Source organism: Histoplasma capsulatum (assembly GCF_000150115.1).
Source record: "Histoplasma capsulatum G186AR genomic scaffold supercont2.17, whole genome shotgun sequence".
Classification (NCBI taxonomy): Eukaryota; Fungi; Ascomycota; class Eurotiomycetes; order Onygenales; family Ajellomycetaceae; genus Histoplasma; species Histoplasma capsulatum.
The window spans coordinates 114,497-135,778 of record NW_025544817.1 but is presented as its reverse complement, the minus strand read 5'-3'; the positions used below and the strand labels follow the sequence as shown (position 1 = coordinate 135,778).

The following is a 21,282-nucleotide window of genomic DNA, read 5'->3' as shown; positions in this document are numbered from 1 at the left end:
GGAGAGACAATGTGCACAGTATCTGCAAAAAGGGATTATGGGATAGTTCAATATAGATGGCGATGAAGAAGGATGGTGGGATGGAATTAAGGAAAGCTCATGTTGTATCTAGATGGAAAACGTGATTGATAAATACGTCTTGAGAAAAATCCACTAGTAAAAATCACGTGTTTTGCATTCAAGCTTCGAGAACATTTTTTATATTTTTGATATGAATGGTAGTGAGAACAGCGATGTCTACTGAGGACCAAATTCTGGTAATACAGAATATATAACTACTGGGATATTGCTATGCATTTGAGAGCATGGCCATCTGCAGCACTACGCTGGGCCCGTGTTTCTCGTCAACGGCCGTTTCGAACTGTCAGGACATTTGCAACCGTGAACTCTGATGCCCAGTCAGTTTCCCAATTGATATCCCGGCGGTGGGATTGGGAGAGTTTTTACTAATATGTAGTCTCCCTCTAGGGCTTATGATGTCGTCGTCATTGGGGGCGGTCATGCTGGCTCGGAAGCTTGCGCTGCTGCCGCCCGGTTGGGAGCCAGGACAGCTCTCGTAACCCCCTCTCGGTCGAACATCGGCGTCTGCTCTTGCAACCCCAGTATTGGAGGAATCGGCAAGGGGACCATGATACGGGAAATCGATGCGTTAGATGGGGTGGCGGGGAAGGTTGCCGATAAGGCGGGGATCCAATTTCGAATCTTGAACAGGTCCAAAGGGGAGGCTGTTTGGGGCCCCAGAGCTCAGATTGACCGTGTGCTATATCGGCAAAATATGCTAGATGAATTGAGCAATACACCTGGATTGAGCATTGTGGAGGGCAAAGTGGGGGATATTATTGTTTCGAAGGATAATTTACCTGCTGGGTCGCAAGGGAAAATAGTAGGCGTGCGGCTGGAATCCGGTGAGGTGATACCGACTGGACGGGTGATAATCACAACTGGCACGTTCCTCGGCGGGGAGATACATATTGGGCTTGATGTGTTCCCCTCAGGTCGTCTAGGAGAAGCAGCCACGTTTGGGCTAAGCAGGTCTTTAAGGGAGGCTGGGTTCCAGCTTGGTCGTTTAAAGACAGGCACCCCTCCTCGACTTGACAAGAAAACGATTGACTTTTCGAACCTCGAAGTCCAACCAGGAGACTCCCCACCTATTCCATTTTCATATCTAAATAATCGAGTAGATGTTGACGACGAAGACCAGCTCCCTTGCTGGTCTACTTATACCAACGAGGCAGCTCACCAGATTGTCAGGGACAACCTTGACAAATCCATCCACATTCGCGAGACCGTGAAAGGCCCTCGATACTGTCCGTCTCTTGAGTCCAAAATTATCCGATTCAAAGACAAACAGCGACATATGATCTGGCTAGAGCCGGAGGGTTTCGAGCCCGACGAGGTGATTTACCCAAACGGCATCTCAATGACAATCCCTGCCGATGCGCAACTTGCTATGCTTCGAACGGTTGCCGGGTTGGAAAATGTCCGTATGCTCCAAGCCGGTTATGGGGTAGAATACGACTACGTCGATCCACGCTCTCTTCGACCAACACTAGAAACCAAACTAATCAGCGGCCTCTATCTCGCTGGCCAGATCAACGGCACTACGGGCTACGAGGAAGCCGCAGGGCAAGGAATTCTGGCTGGTATCAATGCTGGTTTAGCCTCCAAGTCAAAACCTCCATTCACCCTTTCCCGTTCGGATGGCTTCATCGGTATCATGGTGGATGACCTCATCACCAAAGGCGTGTCCGAGCCCTACCGAATGTTCACGTCTCGAAGCGAGTACCGCATCTCAACCCGCTCCGATAATGCAGATCTGCGCCTCACGGCCCGAGGCCGCGAGGTTGGAGTCGTCGGAGATAAGCGCTGGGAACATTTCAGTCAGGTCCAAGCACAAATCACAGAGCTACAAACGCTGCTCGAGAACACCAAATTCCCATCAGCCCTGTGGTCACGCAAGGGCTTCGGCGTGCACTACGACAACAACGTCCGTTCCGCCTTTGATCTGCTCCGTCTGCGAGACATCTCCATCGACGATATCATCCCTCACATAGAACCACCATCGTCGTCACGGAGTGGGAAGGCATATACGGCCTCCTCATTTGCGTCAGAGATTAAACACCGCGTCGCCGTCGAGGGGCGCTATGCACCCTATGTAAAAATGCACGCAGACAGGACGCGCAACTTCGAGAAAGATGAGGCCCTCCTGCTCCCGCCGGATATCGATTATTCGCTCATCACCGGCTTGAGCGCTGAGGAGCGCGCGGCGCTGGAGAAGGTCCGACCGGAGAGTATAGGCATGGCCCGCAGAATTGAAGGGATGACACCCGTTGCGGCTTTGAAGCTTTTGGTTTATGTCCGCAGAACTACCGCCGGCCAAGCGCGCAAAGGTTCTCAACAGTGCGTTGGACAGGACCTGGATGTCTCTGATGAAGCGACGAGGGTCGCGTCCTCGATATGACTTTCCTGCCGGATCGTTTAGGAGGGCGGGATGGAGGTGTTCCCTGGCTGGCACGTACCTCTTGTATTTTTATTTACGTACATGTACCGTACAAGGCGTCCTGTTTTCTTTTTATCATTCTTTTCCTATATGAGGTGTGAGAATTTTTTACCATCTTCGGAGCGTGTTCAGGACTCCGCCTTCATGGAGGAGGATGTATATTACGACATTTGCCCTTTGGGAAATCTTCTGGATATAGGTGTTTTGGGTTCAGACAAGGCGTTGAATTAATCATCTTTGTGTATGCATCCCCATCTATCTGGCCTCTATAATTTTCTGACGGCCTGTTTCATTTCAATACTAGTACTTAGCGGATTGGTGTCTGGATGCCGCTGGATAAACATATTTATTGTTTTGTTTTTGAATATCTGGTCTCAATTTCCACCATAATTAACCTAAAACGCGGTGGTGAATTATGATTCTTGAGCATTCGAAGCTGGTTTGTAGGAGTTTGACACATTATGTGAGGCCTCGATGTGACTGCTGAAAAAGGGTCATAGCGCACCGAAATATACTACTGCTGAATGTCTAGATAGATGGAATTCAAAACTACTATACATAGAAAGGTATATATATGGAGTAGGGCCATAAATTTTCCCTTTCGTGCACGTTCACTGCACACTGCCTGCTAAGGTGAAAACACGGGACCCATGTCCGCATACCTAGCCAAGTTCACTTGGTCATTTATTTAATTCCGCTCAATCTTCTTCATCCCTTAGTCCTCAAGTTTCCGCTTCAAATCTGCTCTCTTTTGAATCTCCTCCGCTGTGAGGATCTTCACTGCGTCCTTGGAGTAGACGTAGCTGGCACCTGACCAGACCGTTGTTCCAGCGACGATATATCTGTTTGAAGGAAAAATATTCATTAGTTTCGCTGATACCAAAATCGCAAAGCTTAAGGGAGGAAAAATGGCGATGTAGTTTTTTGGGCTTGATTAAGTAAGCGAGCAAGAAACACGCCCGCAACGAACAATGGGAAGAGAGAATAGAGTAAAAGGTCTCCCAAAAAGAGAGAAAGACGACAAATAAACAAAACAATAATAAATAAATAAACAAATGGAGAGGAAAGAGAAGGGTTGAAAAAAAAAAAAAACTAGCAAAAACATACAACAGCCGGGATTCGCTGGTGGTCACCCACCCAACTACTAACCGGCCGGCGAGCGGCTTAAGTATGGCTGAGCGGACGGGAAGCCCTGTTTTCCACTCCCTATGGTCGTATGTGCTTGTTTCTTGATTGCCAGCTAATTTATAGCGCCTATTCCAACATGATTCCCATGAAAAAAAAAAAGAAAAAGAAAAGGAAAGTTAAGGAAAATAGCAGCACAGGAAATGCAAAGGGAAAGGGAGTTAAATCCAAAAACCGAAAAAAGGCGAAGGTTAGGGAAATAAGGTGGGTTTGGGGGACGACTTACTGTAAACCGGTCATTCCTTCATGCAAACTCCAGGCCGCCAACATTGCCTCTGGCACGACTGGCATAGCCATGGCAGACCCAATGAGAAGCAGTTGAAGCGCAGTGTTCACTTTTGATATCGCCGTCGGCTTCACCTCAGCCGATGGGAGCGAGAAGTCCCAGTATCTCGCCATTGTCTTGGGCGGAGGGAGCGAGATCCATCTGTAATAGATAGCGGAAATAGCCAGTCCAACGTCCCGGGCAAGAATGAGTCCGGCTAGCCACACTGTGATTTTTTCATGTTAGTGCTTTTCTTTTATTTCTGTAGGATCAACTCTAGTCTGCCCGGAAAGGAGGGCGATGTTGAAAGAATACCGGGAATGGATGACTTGAGGGCAAGACAGACAACCCCTATTGTCATGAGAGTTTTATCTGCCATTGGATCAATGACAGTCCCAACTACCGTTTGCTGGTTGAATTTTCTAGCGATATAGCCGTCCACAAGATCGGTGACAGAGGCGTAAGCAAAAAGCGAAAGCGCTAAGATATCGTAAGAGTGTAGGATGCAATATCCAATCACTGGTGCAGCAGCTAGTCGGGAAAAGGTTAAGATATTGGGTATCGTATAGATATTTTCGTGAACTGGGAGGGGGAGACGAGAGAGTAGGCGAGCAGTTTTCGTGGACGGGCCGCTATAATGGATTAGGAGAAATCAGGATTGTATAATGTGAAATGTATAGGGAAGGCATGGTATTCGAAACATTGAAATAGCGATTACAATTGATACGCTCAATCATATCAGCAAAACGCTAGGCGTGCTGAAACGGCAAGGATAATATCTCAAGAAGGGACTGCACAGCAATCCAAAGGGAAATCCTGAAAAACATCAAGAAGGTTTCTTACGTGTTCTCTTTATTATCGTCGTTCCCTTTACCTAGTGGCGGCCCTGTAGTTAAAAACCTACGCCCAAGGAGTGTCCATCTCAGCGAAGCTACTCGATCCCAATTCACCACTGTGGAAACAACGGTCGAACATTTTCTAAGGCTTATATTAGATGAATTGGGATCAAAGGGGCCAAGTACGAAATGTACAATCAATGGCCATTAACAAGGGTATGGCCCGTAAGATGCTTCTGGTTCGCTTTAACTTACCTTGACATTGGGGGTTCTCCTGGATAGCCTAGGGGAACTTGGGCATGTTTGGAGCCCTTATGGAAGTTGGGTCTTGGGCATGGCGGAGATGAACAATAACTCCGAATTAATTGGTCAATCGCGCGTGGATGCACGCCCTTTGATTCCGCAATACCACAAAGGGTAGACCCCGTCCTGCGAAAGTGATTGGGTGGCCGTGAGCCGATTCGAGAAGCCCACGAAAGGGGAAACAATCTCATGCTTGCCATCGGCGCAGACTTCTGAATAGTCGAATATCCTAGGAAACTTAACCCCTGGCGGGCGCTGGCTGGGTGCGTCGGTCGTTCTTCCCAGCCGTCCTGGCTTGTGAGCCTAGCAGATAACCGAACCGAGCAGTGCCACTGGCAGGCCGATGACTGCTATATTGAAAGAGCGGAGAGTAAATATCTCGGCTCAGAATAGATGTGAATGCGTAAATTCTGTTATTGAAACATGTTCCGCTCGTTCTGTGAGGATGTAGTCACTTATTTTATTAAGTCCGTCCACTATCCTGATATGGAAAACTGATATCACAAAGAGATGCGAACTCGGCCGCGATTGAAATGGTAGAAAATAAGCAAAAAAATGCAAGATGACGAAAACAGGAACACCAATGGTCGCTTGACAAGCAAAAGCCAAAAGGAAGAGGCCAGAATAAGAGATTTACGCATAAGGGGTTGTTTCGACCTGGGAATTGAACTAGGTGCGTCCGCAACCAGTTGATTCGAGAGCGGAATCTGAATCGGGATCGATGCACAATAAAGCCAAAATAACCCGGTGCTTTGGAACCAGGAGTAATTCCCGGGCCCGTAGGCAGTTATTCAGTGGACGGGGAGACAAAAGATTTCAATTGGTTTCCCTCAACTTTTTAATCGAAGCTTTTTGGAGCTTGGATAGAATCCCGGAGGTTGGTTTTTCCGGAACCTTGGAATCGACCGCAATCACATGATTGATTCTTCCGGAGGACTTCTATTGGCCATTTGACTCCTTCTTAGTCGAGCTCTTAGATCCTTTATTTTCTATACTTATCAATTTCCATCAATTATATATAATCTTGCTCCCATTTTCTAAGAGTTGCTCTGTTTGATAACTCGTCGCTTGATAAATTCATTCAGTACTGGTATTTAATAATGTTTGAAGCTGTGCTTCTTACTATTCATAACAGCTTTTCAAAGCTTTGATATATCCTCTTACCTAAAAACGTGAGTAAATATCAGAAATACAGTGTGAAGTAGTATCAGACTATTAAGACGAACATTCTATACATATAATTTACAAGATATGAAAGATAAAAGACTCTCCTCTGAGTTATCTGAAATTGTAGTAGTCATTGATGTTTCTCGGCTTTCCTATCTATGTCGAAAATTCTTCATCCATTTAAGCTCCTAGGTAGTGCTGATGAGCATGAAGTCATCAAATATCAGAGATAAAAAGTGTCATACTCAGCCTTGAGCAGCTCACTGTCCTAAATGAGTGTCCGTTTATTCTCAGGGTTGGAACATCTTGACTGCTTTGTCAATAAAACCCCTTAAATCGGGGTCATCTTCTAGGCGTCTCACGCAAGGGCGACCCCGAGCCACTGGCGATAGCTGGCGCTCATACCTGTCCCGATAAATATTCAGGTTTAGAAACGCATGGCTTGGATTAAGCGTTTTGACCTCGGGTCGGCAGATAAATGGTAGGAGGTGATTCGCATCCGTCTGATGATTTGCCAGCGATGAGAACTGCTCGATCTGGGAATCTATAAGTTGAAATATATCCGCTGGGTAGGAGGGATGAATATAGGCGGTGTAGCACTGCAAGACACAGGCAATTTCATCGCAGGGTTAGTAAATCTGTGGAATTTCCCTTGCTTGCAGTAACTAAGTATTCATATGGCGGAACTGACGTTTCTTGCTCCTTCATCGGCACCCCGATCAAAGACCACGACGCCTCCAAATATATGAGTTTCAGCCCAGTACCCAACAACGTCATTTACACCTCTCGGATACATATCGCTTCGGATATAGCACATTGTCGACAATGACACGATGCCTTCTTTTTGAACGCCAGCCATGGCGACCTGTTCCCGGCGAGGTTCTCCATTAGGATGAAAATAGGCAAATAGGTTTGCCGCCATGTCATGAACTGCCACCGCAACCAACTCGAGAAGATGCATGTTGAAGCTGTGCGAATAGAGTGGGGCCGCCTGGTATAACTGAGCAGTCTATATGGCGAAATCAGCCTATTACACTTCAACAGAAAAGAGGCGATGAAAGTGAACAGACTCTTGCATTCAATTCCAGGTTATCAAACATCTCAGAGGAGCTGCAGAACTGGTCAGAGAGCACTTGAGACTGTTGAGAGGCTTCTGTGCGTGACAGGAGTTCATAACGCCGAGTCATTGTTAACTCGTATGTTGATTTTACGGGTAAACCGTCGATAACCTGGGCAAAGACATCTTTCGCAGCTCTGCTATGTAGAACGGTTGAGAGCACCCGCGTGAAAATGCCAGCCTTCTCGTGATCAAGATCTGCAAGCCTTACAATTGCGGCGGGCGTGAGAGCCATATTGAGTAGATACTTAAAGATATGGTGAGAAGGTAATGCCTTTGGATTTCAAACTTGGAAAACCGAACCTGGGTGTGACATATTTCATGGATATGATCTGGTTCTAACTCAACATCCCACGGGTTATTGCTAGTGAGACTAGTAATCCGACAACTGTCGTCAATCGACAAACTCCCCAAACGTTTCCGGAGTGCAGACGAACCGTCCAAAGGTCAAATAAACGTCCTGGCACTCATCCGACAACCGACATTCCGTAAAAATTACTGTGACTCATTTGCTTTGAGTCCACAAGGCTGTGCTCCCGTCCTGCCCACTCGATCAAAAATCACTCTGACTTTATGACTTTGCTTAGCTGACCACCAAGTGAAAGGATAGAACGCCATCTCATTAAGCTTCTTGTGAAACATGCATACTAGTATATATATCTTGAGGAATAGGCTCCTCCTACCTTAAGGACTGATCCCTTCTAGTGTAGTGGTTATATCCTGGTGTGGTGCACTAGCCTGTAATAGGAAGTCTAGGGGCCCCACCATCTTATCGATAACATATCTGCCGCCCGTTTTTTGTATGACTCCGACTTCCTCACACTTACACCCCACTTCAACCACCTCCTCTACAGCACTTCCTTTCGCTGCGTTTAAAATAAATGCTACATTAGATTCAAGTGCTGAGGCCGTTTTATTTCATGTTTCATGAATCATATTGGTTAGTTTGGGTAGACTGGAAAACAATTGAACGTGATGCGTTGCTGATACCGGCCTACTATAGTACCAGTTATACCACCCTGTTGCCAATACTGGAGCTTTCTTGACCGATAAACAAAACCTAGAGATCATGGACACTACAGTCGATCTTCCTGATCGCACAAAAGTGCCGATGAATACCCAAAGGCCGCGCAAAGAAAAAAGCCCCAAGCCTCCCAAACAGCCCAAAGGCGCTACCCCGCCAAAGACAAGTAAACCTGTCTCCATGGCCTTCAATGAAGACCCAGACTCGATGTTCAAGACTGGCTTCCTTGCCGACGTTTACAATGAGAGACCAATCGGTTCTGCGCATGTTCAGAAGGTTGTGACCCGTTTCCCACCCGAACCAAATGGCCACCTTCACATCGGCCACTCCAAAGCCATTGCGATAAATTTTGGTTTCGCGCGATTCTATGGGGGGGATTGCTATCTTCGATTCGACGATACGAACCCTAAAAGTGAGGAGGAGGAATTTTTCATTGCGATTGAAGACATCGTACGGTGGTTGGGGTTTTCACCGGTCAAGGTCACCTATTCCAGTGACAATTTTGATCGCCTTTATGAGCTGGCGGAAGACTTAATTAGACGAGATGGCGCATATGTTTGCCACTGCAACAGTAAGCATTTTTCTCTTCGACCTAATTATCCTTTCCTTCGATGTGAATTCATATTAATGGAGAGAAAAAGGGGCCGAAATCCAAGCTCAGCGAGGTGGAGGAGGAGGGGAAGGCAAACGTCGATTTGCGTGCGCACATCGTACGCGTCCCATTGAGGAATCACTTGCGGAATTCAGAGCAATGCGCGATGGCAAATATGCAGCAGGAGAAGCCGCATTACGCATGAAGCAGGACATAGAAGATGGTAATCCCCAAATGTGGGATCTCTTTGCGTATCGTGTCATCGATGACAAGGATAGACATCATTTCCGAACTGGGGATAAATGGAGAATATACCCTACGTACGATTTTACCCACTGTCTCTGCGATAGCTTTGAGGGCGTCACACACTCCCTTTGCACCACCGAATTCGAGTTGTCGCGGGTGTCTTACGAGTGGCTTTGCGACAAATTGGAAGTATATAAACCGATGCAAAGAGAGTCAGTTCCATATCGTTTTTCTGACATTTTGAATTCTTCTAACGGTATTTCTAGATACGGCCGTCTCAATGTTACTGGAACCATTCTGTCAAAACGTGATATTCTGAAACTTATCGGTGGCAATCATGTCGGAGGATATGACGATCCTCGCCTGTATACACTTGTCGGTCTACGAAGACGAGGGGTGCCTCCCGGAGCTATCCTTTCGTTCGTGAACGAACTTGGAGTGACCAAAGCCAAGACAAATATCCAAGTACACCGCTTTGAGCAATCAGTGAGAAGGTATCTAGAGACGACAGTTCCGCGATTGATGGTCGTTGTCGATCCCCTAAAGGTTATCATCGATGATCTTCCTGAAGATTACCTTGAAATGGTGGAGCTTCCTTATTCGAAAGACCCCGCATTCGGAGTATGTTGAAACCGTTCCTATTCCTGCAGCATTTTTGAAAAACTAAGCAGGGCTCGCGCAAGATCGTTTACATGCTCTGACAGCGGTCTTGACACCTACACCAACCAGCAACTAACCCGCTATTTTATTAGGTCCACAAGGTCCCGTTTACAAGGACCGTTTATATCGAGCAAAGCGATTTCAGAGAAGTTGATTCGGCAGACTACTTCCGACTTGCGCCTGGGAAAACCGTGGGCCTCATGAAAGTTCCCTATCCAATTACGGCCACAACCTTTGAAACGGATCCAGAAACGGGTCTCGTAACCTGTGTTCATGCAAAATATGAAAAGCCAGTAGAGGGATCCGCACCTAAGAAACCGAAAACGTAAGCTCCCAATCCATTCCGTAATTTTCTGCGCAGCTAGTCTCCCAAAACAAATATGTAAAGAAGAAGAAAAAAAGCCACGAGATCTAATTCTAATAATATCTGAAGATTCATCCACTGGGTCGCTCTGTCCCCCGAACATTCTAGTCCCATAAAAGCCGAAGTCCGCATTATCAATCGGCTTTTCAACTCCGAAGACCCCAAGAGCCATCCAGACGGATTCCTGGCGGACATTAACCCTAATTCCATGGATATCTACCGCAATGCCATGGTCGATATCGGGTTCCCCGAAATTAAACGCCGCGCGCCTTGGCCTGCGAAGGAGGGCGAAAAGCGATCGAACCCGGAAAACCCCGAGAGGGAAGAATATGACATTAGTGGCGCAGGGAATGTCGGCGCCGATGGATCAATCATTCGTCCAGAAACGGTTCGGTTTCAAGGGATGCGGGTGGCTTATTTTGCGCTTGATAGTGATAGTACCGAGGACAAGGTGATTTTGAACCGGATTGTGGCCTTGAAGGATGATGCTGGGAAATAGCAAGAGATCTTTTGCCCTAGCTGAGCCTGCATCGGTGCGGTTTCCATTCATTTTGCTTGGGGAAAGGTCGATATCGTTAGTTACAGACAATCAAGCTGTTAGATGCTTGAATACGTTAGCGGTGCGTGTTGCGGGATCTTGAAATGCATAGTATGGTGATTTAGTTATTCTTTTCGAATTTGGTTAGGTGCCAGACAAGGAATGAGCAAATGCTTCTGTTGGGCTGCGTCCGACAAACTCTGCTTCATCAAATCTTCTAGTATGCGCGACTTCGTATAACTACTAGCTGCAACGAGAGTCCTAGTATGAACTACAATAAGAATGGCGATTTTCCAACATATAATGCACCCGTCCAAATGAAGGTTTGTGATAGAAGTCGGCGGTTAATTCCACATGCCTTCCGTGAGGCCACTGGGACAAAAGAGCTCGATCAACCCCAGCACCATGGTGGTATAGAGGGAATGAACCTCCAACTTTTGCAGCGATTTCACGTGATTAATTGCTTAATCATGCATGACTAACAGGATGAAGTGACATCAACGCTCAACGCCTATCGGAAGTCACCTTTAGCCATTAAACCTTTACACATATTTACCCCTTCGGCCTTCCCGATACCTAACCTGTCGCAATGGACGTCGTCGCAGCTGTGTCCGGTTACATCTCGAAGATGGTCTCCGTGGGAGACTCGGCCTCGACTGGATCCTCCACAGCTAAGATGAAGATATTATTGCTTGATAGTGAGACCGTGGGAGACGCGACGTTCTAACCACAATGGCTGGCAGGCTAACAACATTCTTAGGTACCCATCATCTCTACTGCCATGACCCAGTCTGCTCTGCTGAACCATGAAGTCTACCTGATCGACCGCCTCGACAACCAGACCCGCGAGAAAATGCGACATCTGCGATGCCTGTGCTTCGTCCGTCCTTCGGCTGACTCCGTACAGCTTATTATTGATGAATTACGGGAACCAAAGTACGGCGAGTACTACATCTACTTCAGCAACATTGTCCGCAAATCGTCGCTGGAGAGGTTAGCGGAAGCGGATGGTCATGAAGTTGTCAAGGCCGTGCAGGAGTATTTTGCAGATTTTTCTGTGATCAACCCTGACCTTTGCTCCTTGGGTATAGGGTACCCGAAACAAAGGATATGGAGCCAGAGCCCAGATATTTGGAACTCAGATGCTCTCCAGCGAGCGACGGAAGGGGTCATCGCGCTTTTGTTGTCCCTGAAGAAGAACCCCTTGATCCGGTACGAGAAGAATAGCCTTATAGCTAAGAAACTTGCCACCGAAGTCCGATACCAGCTCACACAGGAAGAGCAACTGTTCAATTTCCAAAGAACAGATACGCCTCCGATTCTACTGATACTCGACCGTCGAGACGACCCTATCACGCCACTGTTAAACCAGTGGACCTATCAAGCAATGGTCCATGAATTACTTGGCATTGAAAATGGAAGGGTTGATTTGAGCAATGTCCCAGATATCAGACCAGAACTTAAGGAAATCGTGATATCCCAAGACCAGGATCCGTTTTTCAAGAAAAATATGTACCAAAACTTCGGCGACTTGGGCGGGAACATAAAGGAGTATGTCGAACAGTACCAGTCCCGAACAAAGAGCAACATGAGCATTGAGTCCATTGCGGATATGAAACGATTTGTGGAAGACTACCCCGAATTCCGAAAACTTTCGGGCAATGTCAGCAAGCATGTGACCCTGGTTAGCGAGTTGAGCAGAAAAGTCGGAGAGAATAGCTTGTTGGATGTGAGCGAACTCGAACAAAGCTTAGCCTGTAACGATAATCACACGAATGATCTTAAGGTTGGTACTATCTACCCCTATACGAACGATCTAAGTACATGAGCTGTAGTAAACTAACTCCTGTCCTATCCAAGGCACTTCAACGCTTAATTCAATCTCCATCGGTCACTGCGGATAATAAAATCCGCCTGGTTGCATTATATGCTATCCGTTATGAAAAGCAGCCTTCGAATGCATTGCCAGTTTTGATCGACCTATTAACAGCGGCCGGAGATGTCTCGCCGAATCGAATTAATATTATCCCAAAGCTCTTGGCGTACCATCACTCACTCCAGGCACCCCCGGTTGCAGGTGGTTTCTCAGATCTATTTGAATCAGCATCGTTCCTATCTGGTGCTCGCGACCGGTTTAGGCCTCTTAAGGGTGTCGAGAATGTATACACACAGCACTCTCCGCGATTGGAGTCAACTCTCCAAAATCTCATCAAGGGTCGGTTGAAGGAACTCCAATACCCCTTCCTCGAAGGCGGTGGACACACCCGCGACAAGCCTCAGGATATAATCGTGTTCATGGTCGGGGGAGCAACGTACGAAGAAGCGAAGATGGTGGCGCAGGTCAATGCCAGTTCACCTGGTGTCCGTGTTGTTCTGGGAGCGACTTGCATCCATAATAGCGCTACCTTCCTGGAGGAGGTGGATGATGCTGTTGGCAACTGGCCGGAGCCTCCGCCGACCACAGTAGCAGGCAGGCTTCGTAGGGAGATTGGTCGTTGATTTCTATGAGATAACGGTTTGTTGTTTTGAAACGAGGGCGTTAATAATGTCAGGTGGTCAATACCATCAGTGTATTTTTTTCTTTCGCTTCATTTGATTTTATTTATTTATTTATTTGTTTTGTTTTGTTTTGATGTAGCTTACTCGTAGTAATCATCCTAGAACGTTTATCGCAATCTTTAAAGTACTCTGTAGGCTGTGAATCGTCAACTAACTTAACCAGTTAACTAATTCACATGTGAATATTCAGCTCGGCTTCCAAACCTCGGCGTCGGAGCTTCCCTGTGCCTCCTAACGACACAGGTCTACGGAGCTTCATATCTGCTAACTATTTAGCAGTGAACAGTGCCATGGTTTGGCATCTAGCTTTGGCATCTGGCTTTGGCTGTGTAATGATATCCTTTGTTCGTCCCCACAGATCCCCGTGATGGACCGACGACCTCACGAACAGCTTCGCTCAGCCAAGTCTCATTCGCCATCCGCTGCCGCAGTGCAAGATGTTCGCCTTCGTTTGCCCGCAACAACAGACCCGCCAGGACCCCAAAATCCTCCAAAGCAATTAGCATGGCTGGTAAGTTTGCCTCGACTTGATATGGTTTCCATGGTTCTTCTACAGTGCGCTGTTGAACTAATCACCTGCGTTTTCCCCGTAGATATTTGGTGCTACCGGCCATATTGGCCGCTCGCTTGTCAAATGCACCCTGGCTCACGGTGACCTCGTTGGGATCGTCGGACGCACCTTCGAGAGCTCCCCATCAAGCATGGAAGCCCTCCACTCAGAAAATAAAAACTGCATCGGCCTTCTCTGTGACGTGCGGGTCAGCGAAACTGTCCGCGCCGTGATTGACAAAACCATCGAGCACTTTGGCCGCATCGATTGCATTGTCAACTGCTCAGGCTATGGCATCGTGGGTGCCTGCGAGGATCAGGATGAATACGATATCCGAAACCAGTTCGAGACCAATTTCATTGGCACGTTGAATATCCTGCAACACTCTCTCCAGTATTTCCGTGAGCGGCGCGCGGGGAGGTATTTGATATTCAGCTCTACGTCCGGATCGCTTGGTGTTCCGGGACTGGGACCATACTGTGCGACCAAATATGCTGTGGAGGGCCTTATTGAGAGTATGCTCTACGAGATTGACGCGTTTAACATTAAATGCACCCTGGTGCAACCGGGACACATACGTCGGGACGATTTTGATCCCCCTGGAGCCCCTCCGGGTACCGCTGCTCCGGACTTGTCGCATTCCTCCCGACTCCCACTGTTCGGGCATTTCTTCATCAAGCCTGCAAGTGAGCCGTATAGCTCAGCGACTGCTCCAGCTGCCCATGCTCGACGTATCATCCAGTGGATGGGTGATCAGCAGCCTACAAGCGCGGTGAAGGCAGCCGAGTTAGTTTGGCAGCTGGCACATTGCTCGTTCCCGCCATTGCGACTCCTTCTAGGCACCTATGCCGTAGAGAGTATTAGAGATAGGCTGAAATGCATCACTGAGGAAATCGAGGAGTGGAAGCATTTGAATTTCCCGCTCGCTGATGGTGATCCACATCATGAGCATCACGCCCATACACATGATGAGGCAGCTGGAACTAATGACAATTCGAAGAGTGAGAGTGAGGACAATCCGATATAGCATGATGTGCCAATGCAGGGATAATTTATTATCAATGATCACGGCCGTCGCATACAGACGACGATAAGATGAATCCGTTTGACCCAGGGATACACTTGATAATTATGCATGACAGGTTACTCACTATAATCTGAGATGGACAAACTTTGGTCACACATGAACAAAACGGAAGTTCTAAGGAACACGAAATCCTTGGAAATTAATACCGTGAGCGTTTTTCAAATACTTTGTAAAATTAGCCGCAGCAGGGTCGTCAAAATTTTCATATTTTGCACCCAGTCGATACGCTGCAGCAATGCCAGAAATACATTCGACTTCGTGAATGTCCTGCGTCGATTCTGCCAGCGAACGATGAGCTAGCTACACTTCATGCATTTGCTCCGAGTTAGATATGATGTCACCACAAATGTCCATGACCCTGCAAAATATGTATTTTTGTGCCCGTTGATAAATCGAAACGCCGGGGTGACTCTAACATAATGCTGCCAACGGTGAGATAACTGATGCTGCCACCTCCGCTCGATGGTAGTGCTTCTCATCGATCTTATTTGCTGTCCACATATGCTCCAATTTAGCAACCAAGAAATGGCTTTGGAAAATGTGACGATCAAAAGGCAGTGCGGGTTGTCCCGATTTGATGCCTGGCTGGAACTGATACTGGAAATTCGAACAATCAAATGCCGGCTCTATCTTGTTTCTTTTTTTCTTTTTTTCTTTTTAGGGTAAGATCGGGTCCTAAACCACATAGAACCGCCTCTTCTTTCAGGGTCGCTAATTTTGCCCACAACCTGCATGCTTCGGCTGCTGGGACGGAAAAATCTTTCTGTCGAATGCCTCTGTGACGCTGTTGTGACCATGTACTGGACTACCATTTCCAGTATCGTTTGTTAGCCAACATCGCCACAACAGCGACGCCACGACGATCTCTGCGTACGATCTTAGTGACCTCGATATTCAAGCGGATCGCGACCCCCTTGGAGCATAGGCCGATTGCCCAGTCGCGGTAGAAGAGCTGCATGTTGGGGAAAGTAAACATGCTTGGAAGATTTGGTACAATGATATTGGGTCGTAATCCCATAATTTCATTTCAGGTTCATGAGGAAGTTTCTGGAGCAGACCACATGGAACCTCTTCCATCTGATTCCCCGTTCCAAGCATGATAGCTGCAAGAGGAATAACCATCTTGTTTCGGAACTCCTTGCTAAACCGGAACAATCCAAGAAAAAAATTTTAACGGGCAATATCCAAAATGCTATTCCACCCTTCAAATGACCTCAAGCGCTTTCCCAAACCTTTTAACCTCTTTTGCATGTTGCACAATCATTGCCGTTGGAAACACATTCGTCCAAAAATCTTCCTTGCCCTTCCCAAACGATATCTGCAATTTCATCTCTTTTGGCTCAAAGCCATAATCCCGCAGAGACTTGAATTCCACCACATTGGAGCTTCAGCTCCACCTGGCACACCATTGTTCAGTCAATCCGCGCCATACAAGCGTCGATCTAACAGTAACTTACGATATCACAACTCCCCCGGCGAGCTGGCGCGTTCTAAGATGATGACATCGAATTTGTTTGGGTGTTCAGCTGCAGTTGCTGCGCATGACTAAAGTGGGCTTTTGTGTGATTGAAATGTTTTGATTACTGTTTTATTATTACTGGCTAATGGGTTTGGGGCAGAGGGGGGGGGGGGACGGGGACGCGGAGGGGGGTGGGAGAAGGAATGGGCTTTTCCTGGTTGGTTGCTTGATTGCTATCTTCCTTTTGGGCTACTGGCGTACCATTCCAGCTGCTCCGGCTCCAGTTATAAGAACCTTCTACCTGTCAGTGGATTGCGTTTTGAATACTATTGCATCTTATTTCCGCACGTAGTTACTTAGCTCTATGGGGCATGGCGATGCGATTGCTTCACCGTGGATTTGTTTCTGGGATTGATATCTCTAAGTTCTCAAATCGCGATTGGTAAAATTCTGATCAGTATATAATAAGTAAACATTTCACTGTGGTTGATTCTGTTCATACTTCAGAGAGGAAACCTTAGAAGGACAAGCAATGGTCCGAGTCAGGGCGATGATGTCATTGCACCAGCCTCAAACACGTGATATCGAGTTTAACCTTACCTAGGCAACCTTTAGCTATCTGTTGAAGGAACATTTTGGAGATAAAGGGCAGAGATGAGTATGGGGAGTAATTTGGAGTGTTGGTGATGATTTAAACAAAAAATACCAAGCTTAGAGAGAATTATGTTGCCCTGATTCCCTTTTGTTTTGTCATTTTCCTGAGAACCCTCTTATTTATACCCCTTCCCAAGCTATAGACATACGCACAACGCTTCATGCGGCGCCATTTGCCGCCATTCTCTTTAGACGCATTACCAGATCTCTTATTCAAACGCTCATTCAGGACACCAACGACAAGAATAGTAACAAAACTAGCGCCACTGCTTGGAGGTAAATGTCAAAGGCATTACATGATGGATATTCATGATTTCTATGGTCATGATGAGGACGAACATATGAGAGCTGCCATCCGTGCATCGTTATCTGATGTAAAAGCACGGCCACTACCGCCGCCTACAACGGCATCCGCAGAGACAGTTTATGGCGAGTCCAATTTTGTTGATCTGACTGTTGATTCCGACTCGTCGCAGTCAGACCCTCAAAGACCAGCGATAGTCGCTACTACGGCCCCCAAGGAGGGGGTTGACGAGTCGGATGCGGAACTTGAAGAAGCGATTAAGTTATCGTTAATGAGTCATGGTTCTTCGGGAAATGCTGATGCAGAGGGGGACCAACCTTCCGGCCTGGCTGAAGGGTGTGGAAGGGCATCCAAAGAGGATGCTCCTATTTCGACAAGCTCAAACCCATTGGCGGGTATTTTGGGAATAGATCGCAAGAAGATGGAGGAGGAAAGATTGGCGCGACTCAACAGGAAGAGAAAAGCGTCGAGTACTCCCGGGTCACCTGCCTTGAAACATGCTTCAATCATGATGAAGTGCGAAGATGTCCCTGCTAGTGCAGCGGTTCCTGGCCCTCATCTACGTGCAAACGCTCCGCGAGTAAGTGGTAATGAGACGATAAACATTGGGACTTCGTCACATCCCATGCCATTGCCATCGGCTCCCTTACAGTTCCCGAAAGGTGCGGTCAAGAAGACCTGGGCGTTTGGCTATGATAGGACAGGTGACGATATTAAATTCGAGGAAGTGGTCCAGAAATCCGATCTTGAACTTGCCGTCCTAAGTTCTTATATGTGGAATGTGGATTGGATGTTTTCCAAATTTGATATCAAAACAACGAGGTTCCTTCTCATTATGGGAGAGAAGGAAGAAGACAAGGTATGGCATATATCGATGTGCAGACTCGGTTCATCCCTCCTTTCCTTGGCATCCGAAGCCAACGGCATGTTTATGCGCAACTGACATATTCAACAGAAACGGGAACTGGAAAATGACACGAAATCAATGGGGTCCGTCAGACTGTGTTTTCCTCCGATGGAACCGCAAGTGAATTGCATGCATTCGAAACTTATGTTACTTTTTCATCCGGATTACCTTCGAATTGTTGTGCCAAGTGCAAACCTCGTCCCATTCGACTGGGGAGAACAGGGAGGTGTTATGGAAAATGTAAGACCCTAGAAATACTTTATTTGTCTTTCTTCTAACAATTATACGGTTCCTATATGTCAGATTGTCTTTCTTATCGATCTGCCTCGGAAATCGCCGGATTCGGGCAACGATCCTCAGACACCATTCCTCGATGAATTAGTTTACTTCCTCCAGGCTTCTACCGTAAATGAGCAAATTATAAAAAAGATGCTTCGGTTCGATTTCAGCGCCACGAAGGATATCGCATTTATCCATACAATGTATGTATCTTGGCTGTCTTGAAAATAGTTTAATTAAGTTGATTAACTGCTCTCTTCAGTGGCGGATCTCACACGGACCCGAAATGGGAAAAAACGGGCTTGTGCGGACTTGGAAGGGCTATAACCTCCCTGAATCTTCAAACATCTCAGGATATAAACCTCGACTACATTGTAAGCTAACACATGTTTCTTTCATCTCCAATTTTGCTGTACGATTCTTACAGGTCTTTCAGACTTCCTCAGTGGGCTCACTGAATGAGCAATTTCTGCGATCTATATACCTCGCAGCACAAGGTAAACTCGCGACAAAACTGCGTTTATCAATATTTGTTTAACCTCACTAATACTACATACAGGAGACAATGGCTTAAAAGAATTAACTCTTCGCACTTCAAGAACTTTCCCCTCCGAAAAATGGGGAGTTGTAACAAATAAAAGCGATGGCGCAAAGTGGAAGGACAAATTCCGTGTCTATTTCCCATCGCTCAACACTGTTCGTAATTCCAAAGGTGGCATAGAGAATGCTGGGACGATATGTTTTCAATCAAAGTGGTACAATTCAGCGACGTTCCCGAAAGATATTATGAGGGATAATATCAGCCGAAGAGAGGGCTTGTTAATGCACAACAAGGTATGCATAGGTGCTTACCAAAGAAAAAAAATTGTATATTTTCAAAACGGCAAGTAATATGTACTTGTCTAACATATTTATGACTTCTTATGTATAGATGCTTTTCGTCCGTCCTGATAAACCCATCACCAGCGTGAAGAACAACTCCATCCGCTATTCTGGTTGGACGTATGTTGGGAGTGCTAATCTCTCAGAAAGTGCATGGTAGGTACACCCCAAAACTCTCATTTTTCCTCTCACATTAATCTACCCTAGCCACTATGAGTGCATCAATCTTCAACTTGCCAAAAGTTATTTGGAACTCTCTCTCTCCTCTGTTGTACTAACCAAATTGCCTTTTCTCCCGTTGATCAAGGGGCCGACTTGTCCTTGACCGCGCAACCACGAAACCAAAATTAAACTGCCGAAATTGGGAATGCGGCGTTGTGATTCCCATTCGCCACAATGATGAAGAAAAGTCACCGTACATCCCGTCAACTAGAGGTATAACTACTTCAGTCGCCGAGTCCGGAGGTGGGAACACCAGCGCCGGCTCTGACGACGGGTCAAGGGTCGCTAGTGTGTTCGAGCCGACGGTCCCTGTTCCGATGAAAGTTCCTGCACAAAGATATCACGGGCGTGATAGGCCGTTCTTTTATATGGAAGATTGATGTTGATTCTAGAGATTTATTGAAACTATTCTCTTCTGGCATATCTTTCCTGCGAGAAAGGTAATATGATGTTCATGGAAGGGAAACCGACGGTAAATCGTCAGTACAATTAAGTCTAGATACACAGTTTTTTCTCGTTCATCCTTACGTCGAATTGCGGAGCAGTTGGCATGACTTTTGTTTCCCAAGCAAGGTAAGGCCTTCTTCCCACCTTTTTGGCGAGGCAACCAACGAAATACTGTATCTTTAAATGCAAGGTTGCTAGAACAAGAGATTTTCTACTTTATTACTATCCCTCTCGCTTTCGCATGATTGGGAAACACTTTACATAACGTGTTGAGGACCTCAATCCAAAAATACGTATACAACTCTAATAGCAAAAAATAAAATACAAATAAAATAAAAAATAAAGAAGAAAAAGGCAACTTCGGCCCTGTGAAATCATTACTTTCCAGCCACTTCACACAAACTAGAAAGCAAACGTCAATTCACATCCCATGCACTTGCATCCTGTCCTTCCACACGGATACGGTCATAGTGGACAAAAAACATTGGACTATAATACCCCCTTAGGATTTCTGCAACTGATAAAATTGGTTCTTTTTGTTTATTGTAGATTCCGATTCAGCGTTCAAGAGTATACCAGGGCCTGTTTTATAGATATTGGATCCATTCATGGATATCCACAAAAAAGAAATCTCCCCACCCAGCTTGAAGATTTTTGGTTTATTCACCCTTTTTTTTGATCGATATGTAGTCTTATATTCGTATGTGCTCCACGTGCAATAGTTAGTTACATATCTCAAATCCTCTCCTGTCTAAAATATGTCATGTTTCTCGTTATCTTCATGTTTCCTGCCGGATCAATGGCACTAGAAAATGCCTTGAGGCAAGAAAAAAAATGAATGGTGGGCAGTATGTGGTGGAAGTTGTGCAGCGCGAACGGGCAAACACTCAAATGAACATAAAACAAAAGAATAGAAAAACGAAAGAAAGCAAAGGAAAGTAACACCATCCGATACTAAAAGCGAAGTAAGTAGTCTATCAGAAAAACATATATATGAAATAAAATAAATAAAATAAGAAGCAAAAGGAGAAGCAACAGAGGAAAAGTTATTATATGCTTGAGCAATCCCAAAATCCAAACCATTATCCTGAATATGAACAACAAAGGGGAATTAAAACTTTAGTGAAATCATCAT

General features: G+C 46.3%; 8 protein-coding genes across 8 annotated transcripts; 5 read left to right on the top strand and 3 right to left on the bottom strand.

Moving 5' to 3' along the window:
• Nucleotides 1–291: 291 nt before the first annotated feature.
• HCBG_08671 (mitochondrial translation optimization protein) lies at nucleotides 292–2,461 on the top strand (the record flags this gene model as incomplete). Its single annotated transcript, XM_045435720.1, has 2 exons — nucleotides 292–398; nucleotides 469–2,461. 2 exons carry the CDS (start codon nucleotides 292–294, stop codon nucleotides 2,459–2,461), a joined length of 2,100 nt encoding a protein of 699 aa, XP_045283512.1.
• Nucleotides 2,462–3,215: 754 nt separating this feature from the next.
• On the bottom strand, nucleotides 3,216–5,394 carry HCBG_08670 (cardiolipin synthetase; the record flags this gene model as incomplete). Its single annotated transcript, XM_045435719.1, has 5 exons — nucleotides 3,216–3,342; nucleotides 3,912–4,176; nucleotides 4,266–4,582; nucleotides 4,794–4,928; nucleotides 5,042–5,394. The coding sequence occupies 5 exons, from the start codon at nucleotides 5,287–5,289 to the stop codon at nucleotides 3,216–3,218; spliced, it is 1,092 nt and encodes a 363-aa protein (XP_045283511.1).
• A 1,152-nt stretch (nucleotides 5,395–6,546) lies between these two features.
• On the bottom strand, nucleotides 6,547–7,608 carry HCBG_08669 (uncharacterized protein; the record flags this gene model as incomplete). Its single annotated transcript, XM_045435718.1, has 3 exons — nucleotides 6,547–6,855; nucleotides 6,948–7,265; nucleotides 7,327–7,608. The coding sequence occupies 3 exons, from the start codon at nucleotides 7,606–7,608 to the stop codon at nucleotides 6,547–6,549; spliced, it is 909 nt and encodes a 302-aa protein (XP_045283510.1).
• A 619-nt stretch (nucleotides 7,609–8,227) lies between these two features.
• Nucleotides 8,228–10,992, top strand: HCBG_08668 (glutaminyl-tRNA synthetase; the record flags this gene model as incomplete). Its single annotated transcript, XM_045435717.1, has 6 exons — nucleotides 8,228–8,313; nucleotides 8,383–8,968; nucleotides 9,039–9,447; nucleotides 9,502–9,856; nucleotides 9,988–10,220; nucleotides 10,329–10,992. The coding sequence occupies 5 exons, from the start codon at nucleotides 8,443–8,445 to the stop codon at nucleotides 10,756–10,758; spliced, it is 1,953 nt and encodes a 650-aa protein (XP_045283509.1).
• Nucleotides 10,993–11,364: 372 nt separating this feature from the next.
• Nucleotides 11,365–13,434, top strand: HCBG_08667 (vacuolar sorting-associated protein; the record flags this gene model as incomplete). Its single annotated transcript, XM_045435716.1, has 3 exons — nucleotides 11,365–11,503; nucleotides 11,558–12,583; nucleotides 12,658–13,434. 3 exons carry the CDS (start codon nucleotides 11,387–11,389, stop codon nucleotides 13,294–13,296), a joined length of 1,782 nt encoding a protein of 593 aa, XP_045283508.1.
• A 289-nt stretch (nucleotides 13,435–13,723) lies between these two features.
• On the top strand, nucleotides 13,724–15,394 carry HCBG_08666 (short-chain dehydrogenase/reductase; the record flags this gene model as incomplete). Its single annotated transcript, XM_045435715.1, has 2 exons — nucleotides 13,724–13,867; nucleotides 13,950–15,394. 2 exons carry the CDS (start codon nucleotides 13,724–13,726, stop codon nucleotides 14,931–14,933), a joined length of 1,128 nt encoding a protein of 375 aa, XP_045283507.1.
• A 310-nt stretch (nucleotides 15,395–15,704) lies between these two features.
• HCBG_08665 (uncharacterized protein) lies at nucleotides 15,705–15,951 on the bottom strand (the record flags this gene model as incomplete). The annotated part of the gene is made up of 2 exons (XM_045435714.1): nucleotides 15,705–15,798; nucleotides 15,830–15,951. The coding sequence occupies 2 exons, from the start codon at nucleotides 15,949–15,951 to the stop codon at nucleotides 15,705–15,707; spliced, it is 216 nt and encodes a 71-aa protein (XP_045283506.1).
• A 1,316-nt stretch (nucleotides 15,952–17,267) lies between these two features.
• HCBG_08664 (tyrosyl-DNA phosphodiesterase domain-containing protein) lies at nucleotides 17,268–20,371 on the top strand (the record flags this gene model as incomplete). Its single annotated transcript, XM_045435713.1, has 7 exons — nucleotides 17,268–18,269; nucleotides 18,621–18,799; nucleotides 18,859–18,970; nucleotides 19,033–19,093; nucleotides 19,156–19,430; nucleotides 19,528–19,634; nucleotides 19,786–20,371. The coding sequence occupies 7 exons, from the start codon at nucleotides 17,268–17,270 to the stop codon at nucleotides 20,078–20,080; spliced, it is 2,031 nt and encodes a 676-aa protein (XP_045283505.1).
• Nucleotides 20,372–21,282: the final 911 nt, after the last annotated feature.